General features: G+C 45.4%; 1 protein-coding gene across 4 annotated transcripts in view; it reads left to right on the forward strand.

Moving 5' to 3' along the window:
- The window catches only part of COPB2 (COPI coat complex subunit beta 2), a 1,357,654-nt gene that overhangs the window by 528,037 nt on the left and 810,650 nt on the right, over nucleotides 1-18,967 (forward strand). For all 4 annotated transcript variants that reach the window (XM_044070023.1, XM_044070026.1, XM_044070024.1 and 1 more), the window contains exon 15: nucleotides 6,841-7,048. In XM_044070023.1, the coding sequence (XP_043925958.1) occupies nucleotides 6,841-7,048 (208 nt within the window). The remainder of the gene's footprint in view (nucleotides 1-6,840; nucleotides 7,049-18,967) is intronic.

Raw genomic sequence — 18,967 nt, forward strand, 5'->3', positions numbered from 1 at the left:
TACTTATATTTTATTTACTGTAGTGTGTTTGTGTGTGGTTTATAGTTAGTTAGTTCTTTTTCTATAGGTTTCCCTTTGGGGCCTACCCCTTTCTAACCTTAAATTCTCTTTTAATTTTAAACCTCACTTCTTTTAAGTATGTCTGAAAAAGTTAAGAGTGGGTTCAAAAGGTGCCAGTGTGGACAGAAAATGTCCATCACTGACAACCACACCTCCTGCGTCTACTGTCTTGGCCCTCTCCACTTGCAAGAGGATTGCTCCATTTGCCATTCCTTCAGTGGGAGGGTCATGACAGATAGACGCAGGAAACTTATTGACAGGGGGCTTCTTAAGCCTGCTTTTCAAGAAGCCTTGGACAAGTCGGACCAGGCTTCTAAGTCTTCGAAGGGGCCGAAGATGTCTGAGCCCATGTCATCGGCTCCGAGTACATCTTCCAGAGTTCATTCGCCGGTTCCACAGACTTCGGGGCCGAGCATCGAACGTTTGTCTCTCACTGAGCCCCAGGTCTTGGAACCGGTGTCGGAACTACCGCCACCGTCGATTCTTCGGTCGGTGCCATCTTCGGCTCCTTCCACCTGTTCTTCCAGACCACTTTCTGATACTGATGTGGATCGTGTCGTGCAGAAACTGATGGAGAACACGGCTCTTTCCAGATTGATTGCAGTTTCCTCCCAGTTGGTGTCGAAACTAGAAGGCCTCCCTTTATCTCCAACAGGTCCTCCTTCGAGACCCATCCAGTCTTCGGAGCCGGAAGAGGATGAGCCGATGATAGTGGAGCCATCGGTGCTGAAACCGTCCATAGCACGATCGACACCACTTACCTCGACTCCATCGGAACAGATAGGTGAGTCTCTGAGTCTACGATCTCTCCTTGGTTCCGTGACCGAGAGTCGTACCGACCTTTCGGTTCCGACTCTCCCTCTCGGGGCCTCGGCGCAGATCGGCTCGGCTCCGTCCTCGGGGTCGAGACCCATGGGCCCCGTGTCTCGGATTCTTCCATGTTCTTCGGAACCGGGAGAGTCCTCGGCCCGAGGTTCAGGGGCTTTTGACCTCATGAGGAAGGTTTTGTCTACACAGACAAACCACTACATCGGACGCGTCTTCTGCCTCCCCTAAGGAGCCGCTCTCTGTTTCTGTTCCCACGACACATCCAAAGCGTGGAGCACCATTGTCTCAGCCATCCCTAGAGGATGCCCCCTGTTCCTCTGAGGCCTCACCGGAATCCCCCTCCGATGAGGTCCCGAGGAAAAGATTGTGCAAGAGGAGGCACTTAGACTCCCCACAGGAATCTTTAACGTCTGACACTGACTTGGATGAGTCAGAGGGGTCCCCAAAATCACCCTCCGAAGATGTCTCATTTGCGGACATATTGGAGATATTAAAACAGAGGGGTGATTGGCAGTCCCTAGCCCCCACTGAGGACGAGTCAGTGTTGCTGAAGGCATTTGGTGCTCAACCTTCTACCTCCTGGGTTACTCCGCCCTTCGATGAGTTAATGGAATTAATTGCTCGAAGGGCGTGGGAGACACCGGACACAGTGGAACCTGTCCCTAGAAAGCCAAGTAAATCATTACTGCCCCCCAGGGCAAGACGTATCTAACAAAAGGAGTCCCCGTTGATGCTATGGTGGTGGCAGCAGCCACTATAAAGGAGATGTCGGAGTCTTCCTCTTCTGTTCATCCTCCTAATAAGGATTCTAGGACTATGGACAGATACGGGAAGCGCGTTTAGTTCAGTGACTTTTTCCATGCGTTCGCTAAACTATTTGACACATTTTACACGACTACAGAGGGATCTCATCAAGGAGCTGAGAGATACCCTCCAGGGTAACACAGATGCTACAGATGCTGCTGTTTCAGATAAGGTGACAGCACAACTTAACACCCTTACCTCCGTAGTGAACTCGTCCATGAGGCTCATCTCGTATGCGGCTGAAGGGTCGAGTAGGGCCGCAGCTTCAGCGATTGCTCTACGAAGACAATCCTGGATGCGGCTGTGCTCTTTTGCGGAAGCCTTCAAGTCTTCTTTCGTCAACGCCCCCTTTGATGGTGCCACTCTTTTTGGGCCCAAAGTGAAAGAGACATTAACTCGGTGTGAGCAAGAAGGAAAGACTCTGCTGTCGGAGTCCATTTTTCCGTTCCATCCAGACCGTACCCCAAAGGGCAACGAGGCAGAAAAATGTGGTTCCGTAGAACTCCGGGATCTTTCCAGGCCACACAGAGTGAACCCCCCCCAGAGGCAGAGGGGGGGGCAGACATGGAAGACGCCGCCCCGGCGGCAGAGGGGGTCCACAGAACCAAGGCGACAGGGATACTATTCCTGGTAAGCCTTTCCAGCACTCCTGAATGGAGGCCCGACTGTCCTGCTCTGGAAGCAGTCGGGGGTCGCTTGGCTTTATACCCACAGGCCTGGCAAACTCTCACCTCAGACTCCTGGGTAAAAAGCATTGTAACCAGAGGATACAAAATACCCCTTATGTCAACTCCACCCCAACACAGAAGGTCTCCAGATGTGCCACCCCGTCTGCGAGGTCAAGCAGCAATAGAAATTTCAAAGCTGCTCAAAAAAAAAGAGTCATTCAGCCAGTCCCGGCGGACCAAAAAGGATCCGGAACTTACTCAAGGTTCTTTTAGTTCCAAAAAGACAGGGGACTGGAGACCCATTTTGGATCTCAGCAATCTCAATACCTTCGTGAAGAAGGAAAAGTTCCGGATGGTCACGCTTCAATCGATCCTTCCATTTTTACAGAAGGACGACTGGATGTGCTCAATAGATCTCAAGGACGCGTACTACCACATCAAGATGGCCAGAACGTCCAGAGATCACCTGCGCTTCCAGCTGGGAGTCAGTCATTTTCAATTTCGAGCCCTGCCCTTTGGGCTCACCTCAGCCCCCAGGGTATTCACCAAATGCATGGCAGTGGTAGCATCTCACTTGAGATGTCTAGGATTCCGGGTGTTATCTGGATGACTGACTCCTCACCGCCACCACCGAGCGTCTCCTCATACAAGCAAGAAACTATACAGTCAACCTTTGTTCCCACCTGGGATTTCCATAAACTTCAAAAATTCTGTCTTATTGCCCTCACAGCATATTTTATTTATCGGAGCGGACCTAGATACCCGTTTAACATTAGTAAAGCTCCCTCAAGTAAGGGCTTCATCCCTCAAGGAACAGGTTCTTCTTCTGCTGCAATGCAGGAAAGCCCCGGCCAAATTGGTGTTGAAAGTTTTGGGTCTCATGGCAGCGTCCCTGATTGCGATTCCCATGGGAAGGCTGCACATGAGACTCCTCCAATGGCTACTGTTCACGCAGTGGTCATTCCAACAGTTACCCCTAAAGTACGAGATCCTGATAACAGATTCCTGCAAACGGGACCTCTCATGGTGGGTGTCCAGCCAGAACCTCACTATGGGTCGTCCATTTGTTCTACCAAATCCGACAGCCACTATAACCACGGACGCTTCCCTGATAGGGTGGGGGGAACTTTTCAGGGAAGAACAGTCCAAGGGGAATGGTCCGACATCGAGTACAACCTGCACATAAATGTTCTAGAAATGAGGGCGGTGTTCCTAGCGTTGCAACACTTTCAAACCCTCCTACCTCTAGGGACAGTAGCAGTTCAGACAGACAACATGTCTGTAGTCTGGTACATAAACAAACAAGGGGGAACCAAATCTTACCCATTATGCAGAGAGGCTATGAGAATTTGGCAATGGGCAGAGTCCACGGGTCGCTTTCTGATAGCAACGCACATCCCGGGGTCATCGAATGTCATTGCGGACAGGTTGAGCAGAGCCATCCTGTTACCTTACGAGTGGTCCCTCAAACTACAAGTGGCGAAGAGAATTTTCCGCAAATGGGGCCAGCCTTGCTGCGATCTATTCAACTCCCCGATGAATGCCAAATGCAGAAGCTATTTTGCCCTTCTACCCCCTCCAGGGGATGTCCCCAGGGACGCACTGATACACGATTGGCCCCCGGTTCTCCTATATGCATTCCCACCTATCCCCTTGATTCCCAGATTTCTCCAGAAAGCCATGAACCTGGAAAGGACAATTATACTCATAGCCCCATTCTGGCCTCGACAGATATGGTTCCCCTTTCTTCAAGCCCATCTAACAGAGGAACCTTGGATCCTGGACCCAGTACTAGATCTACTGACGCATTCGTCGGGAGTTCTTCACCCATCTCTTCTATCCCTCAAACTAGCAGCTTGGCTGCTCCACTTCCCCGCCTAGCCAGGTCTGATCTTCTTTCTCCGGCAGTGCAGCGCATTTTGGTTGCCTCTCATAAGGCTTCCACCACAAAACTTTACAACAGTAAATGGAAACGCTTTGTGTACTGGGCATCTAATCAACACTTGGACCCCTTGGTTGCTCCTTTACATAAAATCCTAGAATTTCTTTCCATCCTTTTCCATGAAGGGGCCTCTACTTCCACATTAAGAGTGCAGTTGGCTGCCATATCCAACTTTCATGTTGGTGAGAATGGTTCTTCTATCATGTCCCACAGGCTTTGTAAAGCTTTTATGAAAGGTTCCTTCCATCTTCGACCTCTTGTCAGGGATCCTTTATTCCCATGGAATTTAAATTTGTTGTTGTCACAACTAATGTTACCACCTTTCGAACCAGCCTCTTCTTGTCCCCTGAAATTTCTGTCTTGGAAGACTCTCTTTCTTGTAGCGGTTACTTCAGCTCGGAGAGTTTCAGAGCTGCAAGCACTGTCTATTAAACCTCCTTACTTAAATTTTCACCCAGATAGAGTTTCTTTACGAACAAATCCGTCCTTCCTTCCCAAGGTATGCTCTTTCGTAAATATTAATCAATCCATTGAACTCCCCACTTTCTTTAAAAACCATACCAACAAGCTGGAATATATGTTGCACAAGTTAGATGTCCACAGGCAACTCAGATTTTATTTAGACAGGACTAAAGACTACAGAAAAACAGATCAACTTTTTGTTGCATTTGCAGATAATGTAAAGGGCATGGCAGTTACAAAACGCACTCTTTCTAAATGGCTTACTGATTGTATAGCCTTTGTGTATTCTAAGTCAAACCAGGCCTTACCCACCAAACCAAAAGGCCATTCTACTAGGTCCGTCTCCACTTCCTTGGCTCATGCAGCTCGCCTGCCTTTGGACACTATTTGTGCAGCAGCCACGTGGTCTAAACCACATACTTTCATCACTCATTATAGGGTTGACAAAGCCTCCAAAGACAGGACATCCTTTGGTTCCACTGTGCTCAGGAACGTTCTTCCATGAGTCACTCAGGGTGACGGAGCTAGGACGCTACCGTGTGTAAAACAAACGGCGAGATTGAACACTCTCACATAAAGAAGTTATGTTCTTACCATAACGTTCCATGTGGAGTGTTCATCTCGCCTTTGTTTTTACATTCCCCCCCTTTCCCTCCCTCACGGTTTGGAAAAACGAGTAGGACTGAAGTCTGGTCCACATGTCTTACCTTTTCCGGGTATTTTTCTTTACCCCTAGTTGGTTGTCAGTGAGATGGTGTGTCTAAATTTTTTCCTTTATAGCAGTATGTAGCCTTAATACCTCAAGGTTATTGTTTTTTTCTGGTTTGCTTGCAAACTAGATCTGAGTAATGGCAGGGAGGATTGTGGGATATAGCCTGGTCTCTAGCTTCTCTTAGATGCAGAGCTTTGCTATGCGGCCGACTCGGAGCCGAGGATCAGCTCCGAACCCATGTGTAAAAACAAAGGCGAGATGAACACTCCACATGGAACGTTATGGTAAGAACATAACTTCTTTTTTGCGTCTTTCGGCTTTTCCCGGTTAGGGGTCGCCACAGCAGAACTCCAGTCCACTAATGATTGGCAGTAGATTTTTATGTGCTGGCTTGCCGGGCCTAACGCACAACCTTCAACGAAGGAACGCCCATTCACGCATGTCGCCACACAGAAGATGCTCTAACTGAGAATCGAACGGGCAACGTCTAACTGTGAGGCGACAACGTAATGTTATGGACTATACATGATGGTGAACAATATGCTGAAAAGGAGTGCTAAGGACTGTACATATTAATGAGCAGTGTGCTGAAGGGGAAAGTAGGAAGGAGACCTGTTGAGTAGAAAAGATTGATGCATTTCAACACATATGTAAATATTAAAGTATGTAAAATGTATGAAATAAACTGATACCCAAAGCAGCAAATGGATGCACAATACAATGAAAGTCAGCGTCACAATAAAACTCTTCTTTAATAGACCAAGCAATGCAGATAAACAATGATTGACAAAGATTAAGCAAGTTGATCATATATATGTAGTGTTTTTAGTACATTTTTTATGATATACTGTATCTTTAAATTTTTGGAAATGGCGGAATTGGCGCCAAAAAGTTTTCAAATAATGGACCATGGTTAACGTACAACATTCTGATGAAGTCCCCTTTTATGTGGATGAAAGCGCTTAATCTTTGTCAATCATTGTTTTATCTGCATCGCTTGGTCTATTAAAGAGTTTTATCATGACGCTGACTTTCATTGTATTGTGCATCCATTGCTGCTTTGGGTATCAGTTTATTTCGTGTATTAAAGTATGTAAAATGGGAGGAGTAGGAAGTACTTAAGTGTTTGTAGTGAAAGACACTACATTGGTTTGCTTAATGTGTTGGACCATCAAACTATGGCTGATGTATCTTTACCAGTGCTTTTTTTTATTGTTTATTTATTTATTTATTTTTTTTTTGCTGTCCTCAGTTTATGTAGACCCTTGCTAGGCAAGTTGATGCATTATTTGCACATGTATTTAATATTTACTAAATGTATTATTTTTGTTAACCATTTTCATAATTATTTTAAACTATTGCAGGACCATGTATCTACTAGGTTATATTCCAAAAGACAACCGCCTGTATCTGGGAGACAAGGAGCTGAATATTGTCAGCTATTCACTTTTGGTTTCTGTGTTGGAATATCAGACTGCAGTCATGAGGAGGGATTTCGGCATGGCAGACAAGGTTCTTCCCACAATTCCAAAGGAACAAAGAACAAGAGTGGCACACTTCCTAGAAAAACAGGTTAGACCAAGCCTGTGCAAAAAAAAAAGCCCATAATTATTTTATTTGTAGGAAGCACAGTGTGGAGTATTACAAAAAGTGAATCAAAGACTCTGTACTGAATGGTGTTAATAAAAGAACCAGGAACTGGTGCAGCTGCTCCACATTCTCAGTTACTGCTGCTAAATCATAGTAAGAATACCATTCCATAAGAACTTGTCGATCTTACTGTTGTGATGTAGTTACATTTTTTTTCTGTATGAAATGTCCTGTACATAATAAGCTGTAGTTGTGAGATCCCCCCCCCCATGTACATTGGTTATCCCCTATAGTTGAATCCTTTACTTTTCTTGTAACTGAGACTAATGCCTTGTCAGTGGTAGGACCTGGTTTGGTTTGTAGTGTCCATTTTGGTGTCATAAACTCCACTGCACTCAACTTTAATGGAAGCCTTGTGAATTTCCTTAAAAAAGAGCTGTTTACTAGGGCACAGGGTAGTGTGGTGTCATAGCTTTAGATCTTCCTTGGGCAGGTCGGTGTAACAGTAAGTCATTGCAGCTATTTGCTGAGAAGGAGGAGTTGCTTTTCCATTTTTTTATGTAGCTGTTATCATTGCAAAGGCCAGTCTGTTCTTGTTTCTATGAAGGTACTTGTGTAAGTGGCACACTGCTACTAATAAGATGTTAGCATGTGCTCTGTTCACTTCTTGACTATGACAGTTGTTTGCTAATCAGTATTTTTAAAGAAAACTTTCGCCTAAATTGTGAAGTGTCAGGCCTTTCTTTTTTTTTTCCCCATCTTAATGTTGTGATCTTTCAATTCTCTCTATCTATAGTTGGTGAAAAGCTTAAGTGTTTTAAGTCTTTAAGGATAAGGAAGTGCTATATTGGCACAAATGGTGCTGAAAGATTACCACACTCCTCTTGTTTTGTCAAGCCCCAAGAATGATCTGGAGTATTATAAAATCTGTCAGAAGTTTAATAAGCTTGAGGACACGAGAGTTAAAACTTTGCCATTGCATTGTAATTAGTGATGTCCTTCCATTCAGTATTTCAGTATTCCACTACTCGACCCAACGTCTGGCTTGTATGCAAATGTTTCAAGCTACTGCCTGTACATGGGACATCGCATGTAGGTTCCTAGAATGTCAGCCATAAAAGGGATGCCTGCACGTGCAATCCTCAGAACTTTTCTGCCATCATTCAGACAGGTTGACTCATACTTTTGGTCTGCCATTGGAAACTGCATTTTGTTCTTCAGCTTCAGATAAGTACATCGTTGGGGATTTATTTGGTTGCTTCTGCCTTTTGTTATTGTTCATGTCATCCAGGAAGGGCACATGTAGGTGAGAAAAGCAAATTCCACATAAGGATAATCACGAGCTCTGTTTTGCTTAGGGTTTACTCACGACCATCACTCCTCTTCTGTCAGGCGTTCATCCCTAAGACTTTACGTAGTCGGCTGTCTGCCTTAAACTTATATCTTGAAAACCACAGGCTTAAGCATTTGGCTAGGGACTTGATGGAGGGTTCTGCGAGTTCCTCCGAGCCATTCTTGAAGAGGAAACTAGGCAAAGCTAGGCCCAAGTCCTCTTCGGCTGTGCCTTCTCTTTCCGACATACCCCTTGAGGTTGATGAAAACCCATTGGTATGGTCAGAGGTAGGGTCTCTCTCCAGTAGGAACAGCAACGGAAGCTGTTAGGAGTGGGGATCCAAACACATTTGAGACTATGCAGACGTCCGGTTTGGACAATTTGGGGGAACCACAGCTACTTATTTTGGAGGACTCTGGAACCGGTCCAGTTCCCTTGCAAAAAGAAGCTCTAGGCGTTAGGCCTAGCTCCTGCCCTAGTAAAACCTGCCAAAAGAAACAAAAAACGAATTATTCCAAAGTACCTAGCATTCCTACGTTGGACTGGGAAGTTTTCTCGCAAGGTCTTATTAAGGTCTTGATGGCCCTCAGGCCTACGACTTCAGCTTCTCCTATTTCTGTCCCTTCCCCTGTGCTGCCTTCGGTTTCCCTCCCCCTTAGAATATGCTTCTCCAGAGGAAGAGTCAGTGGGGGAGATTCACAGATGAAAGAACTCTCTTTTGGTGAGACAATAAGATGAGAGAATTTTTTAAGTGGGATTCTTCCCAAATTTCAGAGAAACAAAAGAGAGATTATGACTTACTTCAGATGGAGACCCTTGCACCTGCAGCTGTCCGTCCAGTGCATCCTGCCTTCCTGGATGCCTTTGTGTCATCTTCCAGGATCCCAGATTCACAGGCACCAGGTCCTGAAAGACCTGACCATTTTTATAAGGTCCCTGAGGATTGCAAATTTCTTTTTAAGTGCCCTTCAGCTGATCCTGGTGTGGTTTCTATCACCTCAGATAAAGCTTCCTGGGTTGTTCCTTCCACAAAATTGCTTCTCTCAGACAAAGTAAAATTTTAGTAAGGTTAGGAAAGAAAAGTTTACACCTCTTCCACTCTGGCAATCAGAGCCTTTAATTACCAGACTCACATGTTTAGATATTATCTAGCTTTGCTCTCCCAAGCTTCTCAGGCCCTGTCCCAGCTTCCTGACTCAGAAGCTAAGTCCTTATCTCTTTCTGTCTTGGCTGCGTCTTCACAGATCACTAGGCATTCAGTTAAATGCAGCTGTGATGCTGCAGAAGCTTCCTCCAGATTGCAGCTCTGCTTCTTTTCTAAAGAGATGCTCTTGGCTGCGTCTACAGGCTCTCCCAGATGACATCAAGGCAAAATTGCTTGATGCTCCCTTAGACAAGGCTGCTCTTTTTGGTAAGGCTGCTGCAGAACTTTTTAAAACTCTGAAGAAAAAAAGGTAAGGAGCTCCAGGATTTAAAGCACCTGCTAGATGTTCTTCATACCACATTGCTGCAGTCCTAACACTTGGGTAGTCCGCTGTCCCAGTCGGCCCGAATACCAAAGTATAAGGCTGACGTCGGTCAAGGCGCATTAGTCTGACGTCAGGACGTCAGGGTTCAAATGCGCATGACCGACGTCATTTCCTCAGTCTTTTTTGCCGCATGGTCCGATGCAGAAGCAGTTTTGCAAGTGCAGGTTGGCGTTCTGAGATTTTCCGAAGTCGGAGTTTCAGACCGAATCCAAGTTGGCTAAGTACCCCGTTGGGGAATATTCTGTTTTTCTTGCCTCAGTATTTTACCGGATGTCAGAAAAAGTGAATAACTGTATTTCTTGTGGGAAACAGATACCTCATAGGGATTACCATACCTTGTGTATACCTTGCTTAGGGCCTGAGCACGACGTTGTTGGCTGTCGCTCTTGTGCTAGATTTAACAAACGCACTATAAAGAGAAGATTAGATTGTGCCAGGTTAGTTTTGGGAAGCGGTGTAATTATAAAATGCCGCCGGATGCTCCGGCGCCCTCAAAAAGCGCAAGGACAAAACAGCAAAGCCTAGGCTGGAAGAACCGTCCGTCGGACGTCGGTTCTTTAGAGGCTCGGTGGAGCCAGGGGTTCAGCCAGAAATTTCTTTGGAATCCCAGGGAGAGACTTTATTACTGCAAGATGTGACCTCTCAGGAGGTAGGCCAGGCGGAAGGGGCTTCTCAGGTAGCTGTTCTTCCCTCCCTTCCTAAGGTGGTTAGGCCCTCCTGCTGTTTCCAAGGCTTCTCCCAGGGTAGGCCAGGTTTTGTTTCAGGTGTTACCCCTAGTTCTTCAGGGTCTGTACCTAAGAAGCATATGCTTAAGATGGCAAAAGATTTGATTACAATGATTAGAGGTTCTATGCCCCTCCTGATAAGAGGCCTAGGGTGGAACCTGAGCTTGGGAGTTTTGAGCACTGTTCGATGCTTCTGAGTCTTGGCTGAAGACTTGCAGGAGTATTCCCCTTACTCTGATTCTGATGTAGACGATTCTACTCCTTCTGCTTCTCCTCCTGAGGATTTTTCATTTTCAGAGACTCTTCATTCCATGAGGGAGCATTTTAAATGGGAAGGTCAGGATTTCTCTGATTCCAGGAAAAGGCTTAGGGAATTTTGTTTCTTCCCAGCATAGGCCTTTAGCTATACCTCCTGTTCTAGATGTGGTGGAGGATGTCTTTGCAGAGGCTTCTCTGAACCCTGACTCTTTGCCTCCTGCTCCAGTTAAACCGGATAGATATTATAGGGTGCCTGAAGCTCATAAGTATCTTTTTAAGAGTCCTAGGGCAGACCCAGAAACTGTTTCACAGGGGCCTAAAGGTGTTAAGGCTTCTGTTGTTAAAAATCCTGTTCCTCCAGATAAAGAGGCAAGGGCTTTGGATAGATGGGGAAAGAAAGTGTATACTTCTTCCACTTTGGCCATGAGAGCTTTAAATTGCCAGTTTCACATGTTGAAATACCAAAATTATCTCCTTTCACAGTTAAAGTCTAAGGTAGATGCTTTGGCGGAAGGTATTGAGTGTAAAGAGTTGCAGGATTTAGTTCATGTTTCTGAACAGGTGGGTAAGCATTCTTTGCAATGTGGTTTTGATGCTGTGCAGGCCTCTTGAGGGTGGCTGCCACTGGTTCGGTTCTTCGCAGGCACGCCTGGTTGAGGGATCAGAATTTAGCTGAGCATGTGAAAACAAGGATTTTAGATGCTCCTTTACAATCTGATGTGTTGTTTGGTTCGCCTGTGGAAGCAGTTCTAAAGAAAATGGAAGACAAGGCTAAGTCTATGCAGACTGTTAAAGATTTTGCAGGTTCAGCCTCCGAAGTTTAGTAGAAATTGGCCTACCAAGGGGTGGACATATCCTGCTTATGATTCCCAGTCTAGGGGTAGGTCTAGACGTGGTAGAGGCAGAGCTCAAGGTTCTTTTAGGCCTAGAACAGGGAGTTCACCTGCTCAGTCTTCTGGTGAGGGCAGGGGTCAGTCCTTTCGTAAATAGACCCAATGACCTGCCTTTTCAGCTGCCAGAATCTTCTCGTCTGGCAGCACCTTTGGGAGGAAGGTTGGCACTTCTCAAAGAAAACTGGAGTTTAATTACCCAAGACAGATGGGTATTGGATATCATTCACCACGGTTACAGGTTTTATTTCCATACCTTGCCTCCTTTCAAAGGCATGCCAGACATTCCTCCTCAACAAAGGAAAGAGGCTCACAAGCAAGTTTCTCTGTTGCTCCAAATAGGGGCCATTCAGCCGGTTCCTGTGCCAGAAAGGGGCCTAGGATTTTATTCTTGCCTGTTCCTAGTACCAAAAAAGGGGAACACGTGGAGGCCAATTTTGGATCTGTCTATCCTCAACACTTATCTGGACATTCCCAAGTTCAAAATGTTGACGTTACAACAGCTTTTACCTCTGCTGGGCAAAGATCACTGGATGGTAACTTTGGATCTCAAGGAAGCTTACCTTCATGTTCCTATCAGACTAATTTGCAGGAAGTATCTGCGTTTTCGAGCTGGGAATTCTCATTATCAGTTCTCTGCATTGCCCTTTGGCTTCTCTACTGCGCCCAGAGTATTCACAAAGGTTCTGGCTCCAGTGATAGCTTTCTTCAGGCTAAAAGGAATACAAATCTATCCTTATTTGGACGATTGCCTGATTCTGGCTCAAGGAAGGGACGTGCTTCTTCAGCATTTGGAATATGTGATAGCAGTGCTAAGATGCTTAGGGTATTCTGTGAACGAAATAAAGTCCAGTCTAGTACCCTCTCAAGACATGTGCTTTCTGGGTGTGAGACTGAATACAGCAACCCAGATGGCCTTTTAACCCCAGACAAACAAAAGAATCTTTCTCTACTTCCATCAACTATCTCATCAGTCCGGGCTGACTGCAAGGACAGTCCTTCAAGCCTTAGGGTTCATGGCATCTTGTATTCTGGTACTTCCCAATGCCAAACTGCATATGAGGAAGCTACAATGGTATCTCAAAATGTATGGACACAGCACTGCCAGGATTTGGACACTGTCATTCAAATAATACCTTGCATTCAAAAGGAATTTTTGTGGTGGGCTCAGGAATGTCACCTAAACAAGGGACTCTCTGTGACCCGCCAGAGGCGAGTCAGATTCTAACGACAGATGCCTCAGACACAGCTTGGGGAGCTCATCTGAATGGAAAGTGGATACAAGACAAGTGGCCTGCCAGACTGCAGCATCTACATATCAACATGAAGGAGATGTTAGCAGTCCAGTTTGCATTACTGGCTTTCAAGGATTTACTTCTTCCAGGGCAGGTGTTGATTCTAACAGACAACACAACTGTCATGTGGTACATCAACAAACAAGGGGAACACATTCTTATCCTCTATGCAGGCAAGCAATGATTTTGTGGGAGACTGCGTCTTGCAACTGAATCTTCAAGCAAGGTTTCTGCCAGGAGCACAGAACTCCTTAGCAGATGTGTTAAGCAGGCAAATCATGGATCCCCACGAGTGGAAACTGGATCTTCATGTATTTCAAACATTGACAGTGTCATGGGGAACTCCAGACATAGATCTGTTCGCTTCTCCACTAAACCACCAGCTGCCAAAGTTTTGCACGAAAAGGTTTCATCACACAGCCTGGAAAGTGGATGCTCTTTCTTTCAGTTGGAACAATCTTCATGTGTATGCCTTTCCACCTCTGCCTCTCCTCCCAAAGGTACTCCTAAAGGTCAGACAAGACAAGCCAAGGATGATTTTAATAGCTCCAGATTGGCCTCGGCAGCACTGGTACCCATTGCTGAGGAGTCTGGTAAGGAAGCCTCCATGGCCCTTACCTTTGATTCCACACCTATTGTCTCAGAAGGACGGGCATCTACTCAATGTCAAGCTTTACTCTCTTCATCTAACAGCCTGGCATATTCTGTTTTGAACCATAACAGGTCTCAGCTTCCTCAACAAGTTTTGAATGTGATTATGGAAGCCAGAAGACCTAGTACAAGGAAAGTGTACATGAGGAAAATGGAAGAGATTTTTATTTTGGTGTGCAGCAAAGGATTTGGATGTTTCTGAGCCAAATTTGAGTGTGGCTCTTCAATATCTTACTGAGTTATTGGACAAAGGTTTGTCTTTCTCTTCCATTAAGATTCATGCTGCAGCAATTTCAGCTCACTATGATTGTGACCCACCATTGTTTTCTCATCCTTTGTTCAAGCAATTTCTTAGAGGCAAAGAATATAAGACCCCACGTAGAGCTCCCACTCCTGCTTGGGTCCTCTATTTTGTGCTGGAGCAACTTACTCTACTACCTTTTGAGCTCGCGGCTACTGCTGTAGTGCAATACTTGTCATGGAAGACTGCTTTTGTTGGCCATTACTTCTGCAAGAAGGGTTTCTGAATTGCAGGCCCTTATGGCGGTTGAGCCTTTTTTGATTTTCCATAAGGATAGGGTATCATTACATACTAATCCTTCCTTTATGCCTAAGGTGGTTTCTAGTGTGGCTTTAAACCAAACTATTCATTTGCCTACTTTTTATGCAGATCCCCAAAATAAGGGGGAAAAGATTTTGCACACTTTAGATGTACACAGGCAGTTGCGTTATTATTTAAGCAGGACTAAGGATTTTAGACAGTCTCAGCAGTTGTTTGTTTCTTTTGCTTTGAGTTCTCAGGGCAAGCCTGTGTCAAAACAAACTATTTCTAAGTGGATTGGGTTTTGCATTGCATTTTGTTATTCCCATCATGGCAAGGAGATTCCAGCTGGGATTAGGCCTCATTCCACTAGGGCTACTGCCACTTCAACAGCATTTCTAAGGGGGGTGGCAACTAAGGATATTTTGGAGGCAGCTACTTGGAGTTCAGTGCATACTTTCTCTAAGCATTACCACCTTCCTCTCTACTCTAAATCTAGGGCTGGTTTTGCCACAGCTATTTTGCAGGGCATGTTGACAGCTCCTGCTTCTTTATGATTTGCCAGCCTCCCTTACCTCTGCTTTGGGATTCTACCCAAGTGTTAGGACTGCAGCAATGTGGTATGAAGAACATAGTACAGTTTTGTACCTACCATAAGCTAGATGTTCGAAGATCCACATTGCTGCAGTCCAATTTACCCTCCCTCCTTCCCCTCTGTGTTTAGGGGTGGTTGTGTGGTTGGGATTGTACCTTTCTGACTTTGTATATATATTGTACATATATTTGGTACAGGGGTGTTTGGTGTGTTGTTGTTTTTTGGTTTGGCCTTATCTTTTTAGGGTCTTCTGACATCTGGGGCAAGAAAAGACTGAGGAAATGACGTCGGTCATGCGCATTTGTACCCTGACGTCCTGACGTCAGACTAATGCGCCTTGACCGACGTCAGCCTTATACTTTGGTATTCGGGCCGACTGGGACAGCGGACTACCCAAGTGTTAGGACTGCAGCAATGTGGATCTTCGAACATCTACATTTATGGTAGGTACAAAACTGTACTTTTCTCCAGTTCCTAAATTTCATAGGAATTTGCTTGCTAAAAGTCGGTCTGGTTCTAGGGCATGCAAAACTGCCAGGAGACCCTCTCAGCCTGAAACTGCGACTTCTGCTCCATCTCCCCAGCAGCCCTTTCAGTCCAGACAAGACTCTCTTGTGACATCCAGCCCCAACTTCCAAGTCATAATCCTCTGTCTTTTTCTGTCTTTCTCTTTCCTTTTCAGCCTGGAAGGAGATCACGCAGTATTCTTGGGTGATGTCCAGCATAGGCCTTTGGCTATACCTCCTGTGCTAGACATTGTTGATGATGTGTTTGCGGAATCCAATATGGCCCCTGATTCACTGCCTCCGGCTCCTAGTAAACCTGACAGATACTACAGGGTTCCTGAGTCCCACAAGTTCCTTTCCAAAAATCCTGTTGCGGATCCAGAAACCATTTCTGAGGGGCCTAAGGGCATTAAGGCTTCTACTGCTAAAAATCTTTCCCCTTCTGATAGAGACTCCAGGGCGCTGGATAGATTTGGTAAAAAGGCTTATACTTCTGCAACCTTGGCTATCAGGGCTTTAAACTGCTAGTTTCATATGTTAAAATATCAACAGCATATTATTGGACTGCTTAAACAGAAAATGATGTTGATTTCTGACTGTGTGGAAAGTAAAGATTTACAAGATTTATTGCATTCTGCTGAACAAGGTAGAAAACATACTTTGCAATGTGGTTTTAATTCTTTAGAGGCCTCTTGCAGGGCTGCTGTTACTGGGTCTGTACTTTAGAAGGCATGCTTGGCTTAAGGAGCAATCTCTGCCTGATCATGTTAAAGCAAAATTGTTGGATGCTCCTTTAAATCAGGACTGTCTGTTTGGCAATAAGGCTGAAGAAGTTCTAAAAAAGATGGAAGATAAAGCTAAATCTATGCAAACTGTAAAAGATTTCTTACAAGTGCAACCTCCAAGGTTTAGTAGGCACTGGCCTACTAAGAATTGGTCCTTTTCAGCTCCTTCCAGATCCTCTCAAACCAAACCCAGACACACCAAAAGCACCAGGTTTCAGTCCCAAGGGACTCTCAGAACTAAGCAATGGGGGGCCTCCACTTCCAAATCTGGAAATAACAAGACACCCCGCTATGGTAAACAGTCTCAATGACTTGCCTTTAAAATTACCAAGCACTTACCTTTTAGCTGCCCCTTTGGGAGGAAAGATTGCTCTTCATGCACAAAACTGGGAACTCATAACCCAGGACAAATGGATTTTAAATGTACTGTCCCAGGGATACAGATTTCATTTCCACACATTGCCAACACCAAACGGGTGGCCAGACTTGCCCCCAAATCAGTGGGCAGAGGCTCAGAAACAAGTACTTTCTCTCTTAAACATGGGGGCTATTCAACCGGTACCAGAAGAGGAAAAGGGACAAGGTTTCTATTCCAGGCTTTTCTGGTACCCAGAAAAGACAAATCATGACATCCAATTCTGGACCCGTCTACTCTAAACACCTTTCTGGACATTCCAAAATTCAAGATGCCGACTCTTCACCAGTTACTTCTATGCTAGGCAAAGACGCCTGGTTGGCAACTCTAGACTTAAAAGAAGCCTACCTGCATATCCCAATCAGGGGAATCTTGCAGAGGATAGCTATGCTTCAAAGCAGGCTACTTGCATTATCAGTTCTCTGCACTGCCCTTTGGCTTGTCTACTGTGCCCAGGGTATTCGCAAAGTGCCTGGCTCCAGTAATTCCTTTTTGCAGGCAAAGAAATATTCAAATATATCCATACCTGGACGATTGTCTAATTCAGGCAGAAAACCAGGCCATACTTCTAAATCACCTGGCGTTTGTAAAAAGGGTTCTAACTTGTCTAGGGTACACCATAAACAGAAATCACAACTGTGGTACCCTCTCAACAGATTACATTCCTGGGTGCAAGCTTGAGTACAACTGCCCAGATGGCTTTCCTCATGCCAAAAAGCAAATTCATTTGGTGACTTACTTCAAACAAGTGGCCACAAAAACCCTGCTATTGCAAGACAAATACTGCAGGCCTTGGGGTTCATGGCCTCTTGCATTCTTCTAATTTCATATGCAAGACTGCATATGAGGAAACTTCAGTGGTACTTAAAAAGTCTATGGAGTCAACATTGTCACAGCCTGGAAACAATGATTCCTATCATACCTTGCCTACGCCTGGAGTTCCTATGGTGGGCAGAGGCCTGCCACCAAAACAGGGGACTGCCATTCACACTACCCCCTGCTGCCCAAACCCCGACTACAGACGCATCAGACTATGCATGGGGGGGCACACCTGGCAGGGAAGTGCATTCAGGGCAAATGGAACCCAAATCAAATGCACCTACATATCAACCAAAAAGAAATGTTGGCTGTACAGAATGCTCTGACAGCCTTCAAGGACTACATTCATCCAGGACAACTAATGGTAAAGATGGACAACACCACGGTTATGTGGTACATAAACAAGCAGGGGGGTACACATTCCTACCCCCACTGCAGAGTAGCTATGACATTGTGGAACACGGCCTTGAGCTACAATGTACAACTACAAGCTCAATTCCTGCCAGGAAAACTGAATACACTGGTAGACGGACCAAGCAGAAATCTCATAGACCCACACAAGTGGAAACTGGAACCATGGATTTCCAACATGTTGACAAGTAAATGGGGGAGCCCAGACATAGATCTATTTGCCTCCTCCCAGAACTACCAGTTGGACAAATTTTGCGCAAGGACTCCACAAAAAAGCCTGGAAAGTGGATGCTCTGTCCTTCAGTTGGAAAAACCTATCAGTCTACACCTTTCCCCCTCTGCCTCTGCTCTCCAAAGTTTTGTTAAGTCAAACAGGACAAACCAAAAATGATTTTGATTGCTCCAGATTGGCCTTGCCAACACTGGTACCCACTCCTGCACAGTGTGTCACAAATATCTCCTTGGCACCTGCCTCTGACACCTTCCTTGCTGTCTCAGCAGGAGAACCAAATTCTGCACTCTCAGCTCCCAACATTGCACCTTGCAGCTTTGGCAAATCACGTAAATTCGCCCTTAGCATACATCAGCAAACCTGTGATGGATCTCATCTTGGAAGCGAGAAGACCTAGTACTAGAAAATCTTAAGCTGACAAATGGAAAAGATTCTGTGTCTGGAACCAATCTTTAGGGATGAGCACAGCAGCACCCAATTTACCTCGGATTTTACAGTACTTAACTGAGATGCTTCACAAGGGCCTGTCTTTTTCCTCTGTTAAAATCCATGCTTCAGCTATTTCAGCTCACTATAACACAGAACCACCCCTCTCTTCTCATCCTCTGCTCAAGCAGTATCTCAGAGGGGCAAAGAACTTGAGACCACCCAGGAGAGCTCCTACCCCTGCCTGGGACCTCAACTTTGTTTTGGAAAAGCTCACTTTACCTCCTTTCGAGCCAGCTGCTACTGCAGACTTAAAATTTCTTTCTTGGAAAACAGCCTTCCTATTAGCATTCACTTCAGCTAGAAGGATATCTGAATTACAGGCCCTTATGGCAGTGGAGCCTTTCATCATCTTTCATGCGGACAGGGTATCTGAGGACCAATCCATCTTTCATGCCCAAGGTGGTTTCCAGTGTGGCTCTTAATCAAT

Source organism: Protopterus annectens, chromosome 4.part1 (genome assembly GCF_019279795.1).
Source record: "Protopterus annectens isolate FY-2018-M chromosome 4.part1, PAN1.0, whole genome shotgun sequence".
NCBI lineage: Eukaryota > Metazoa > Chordata > Ceratodontiformes > Protopteridae > Protopterus > Protopterus annectens.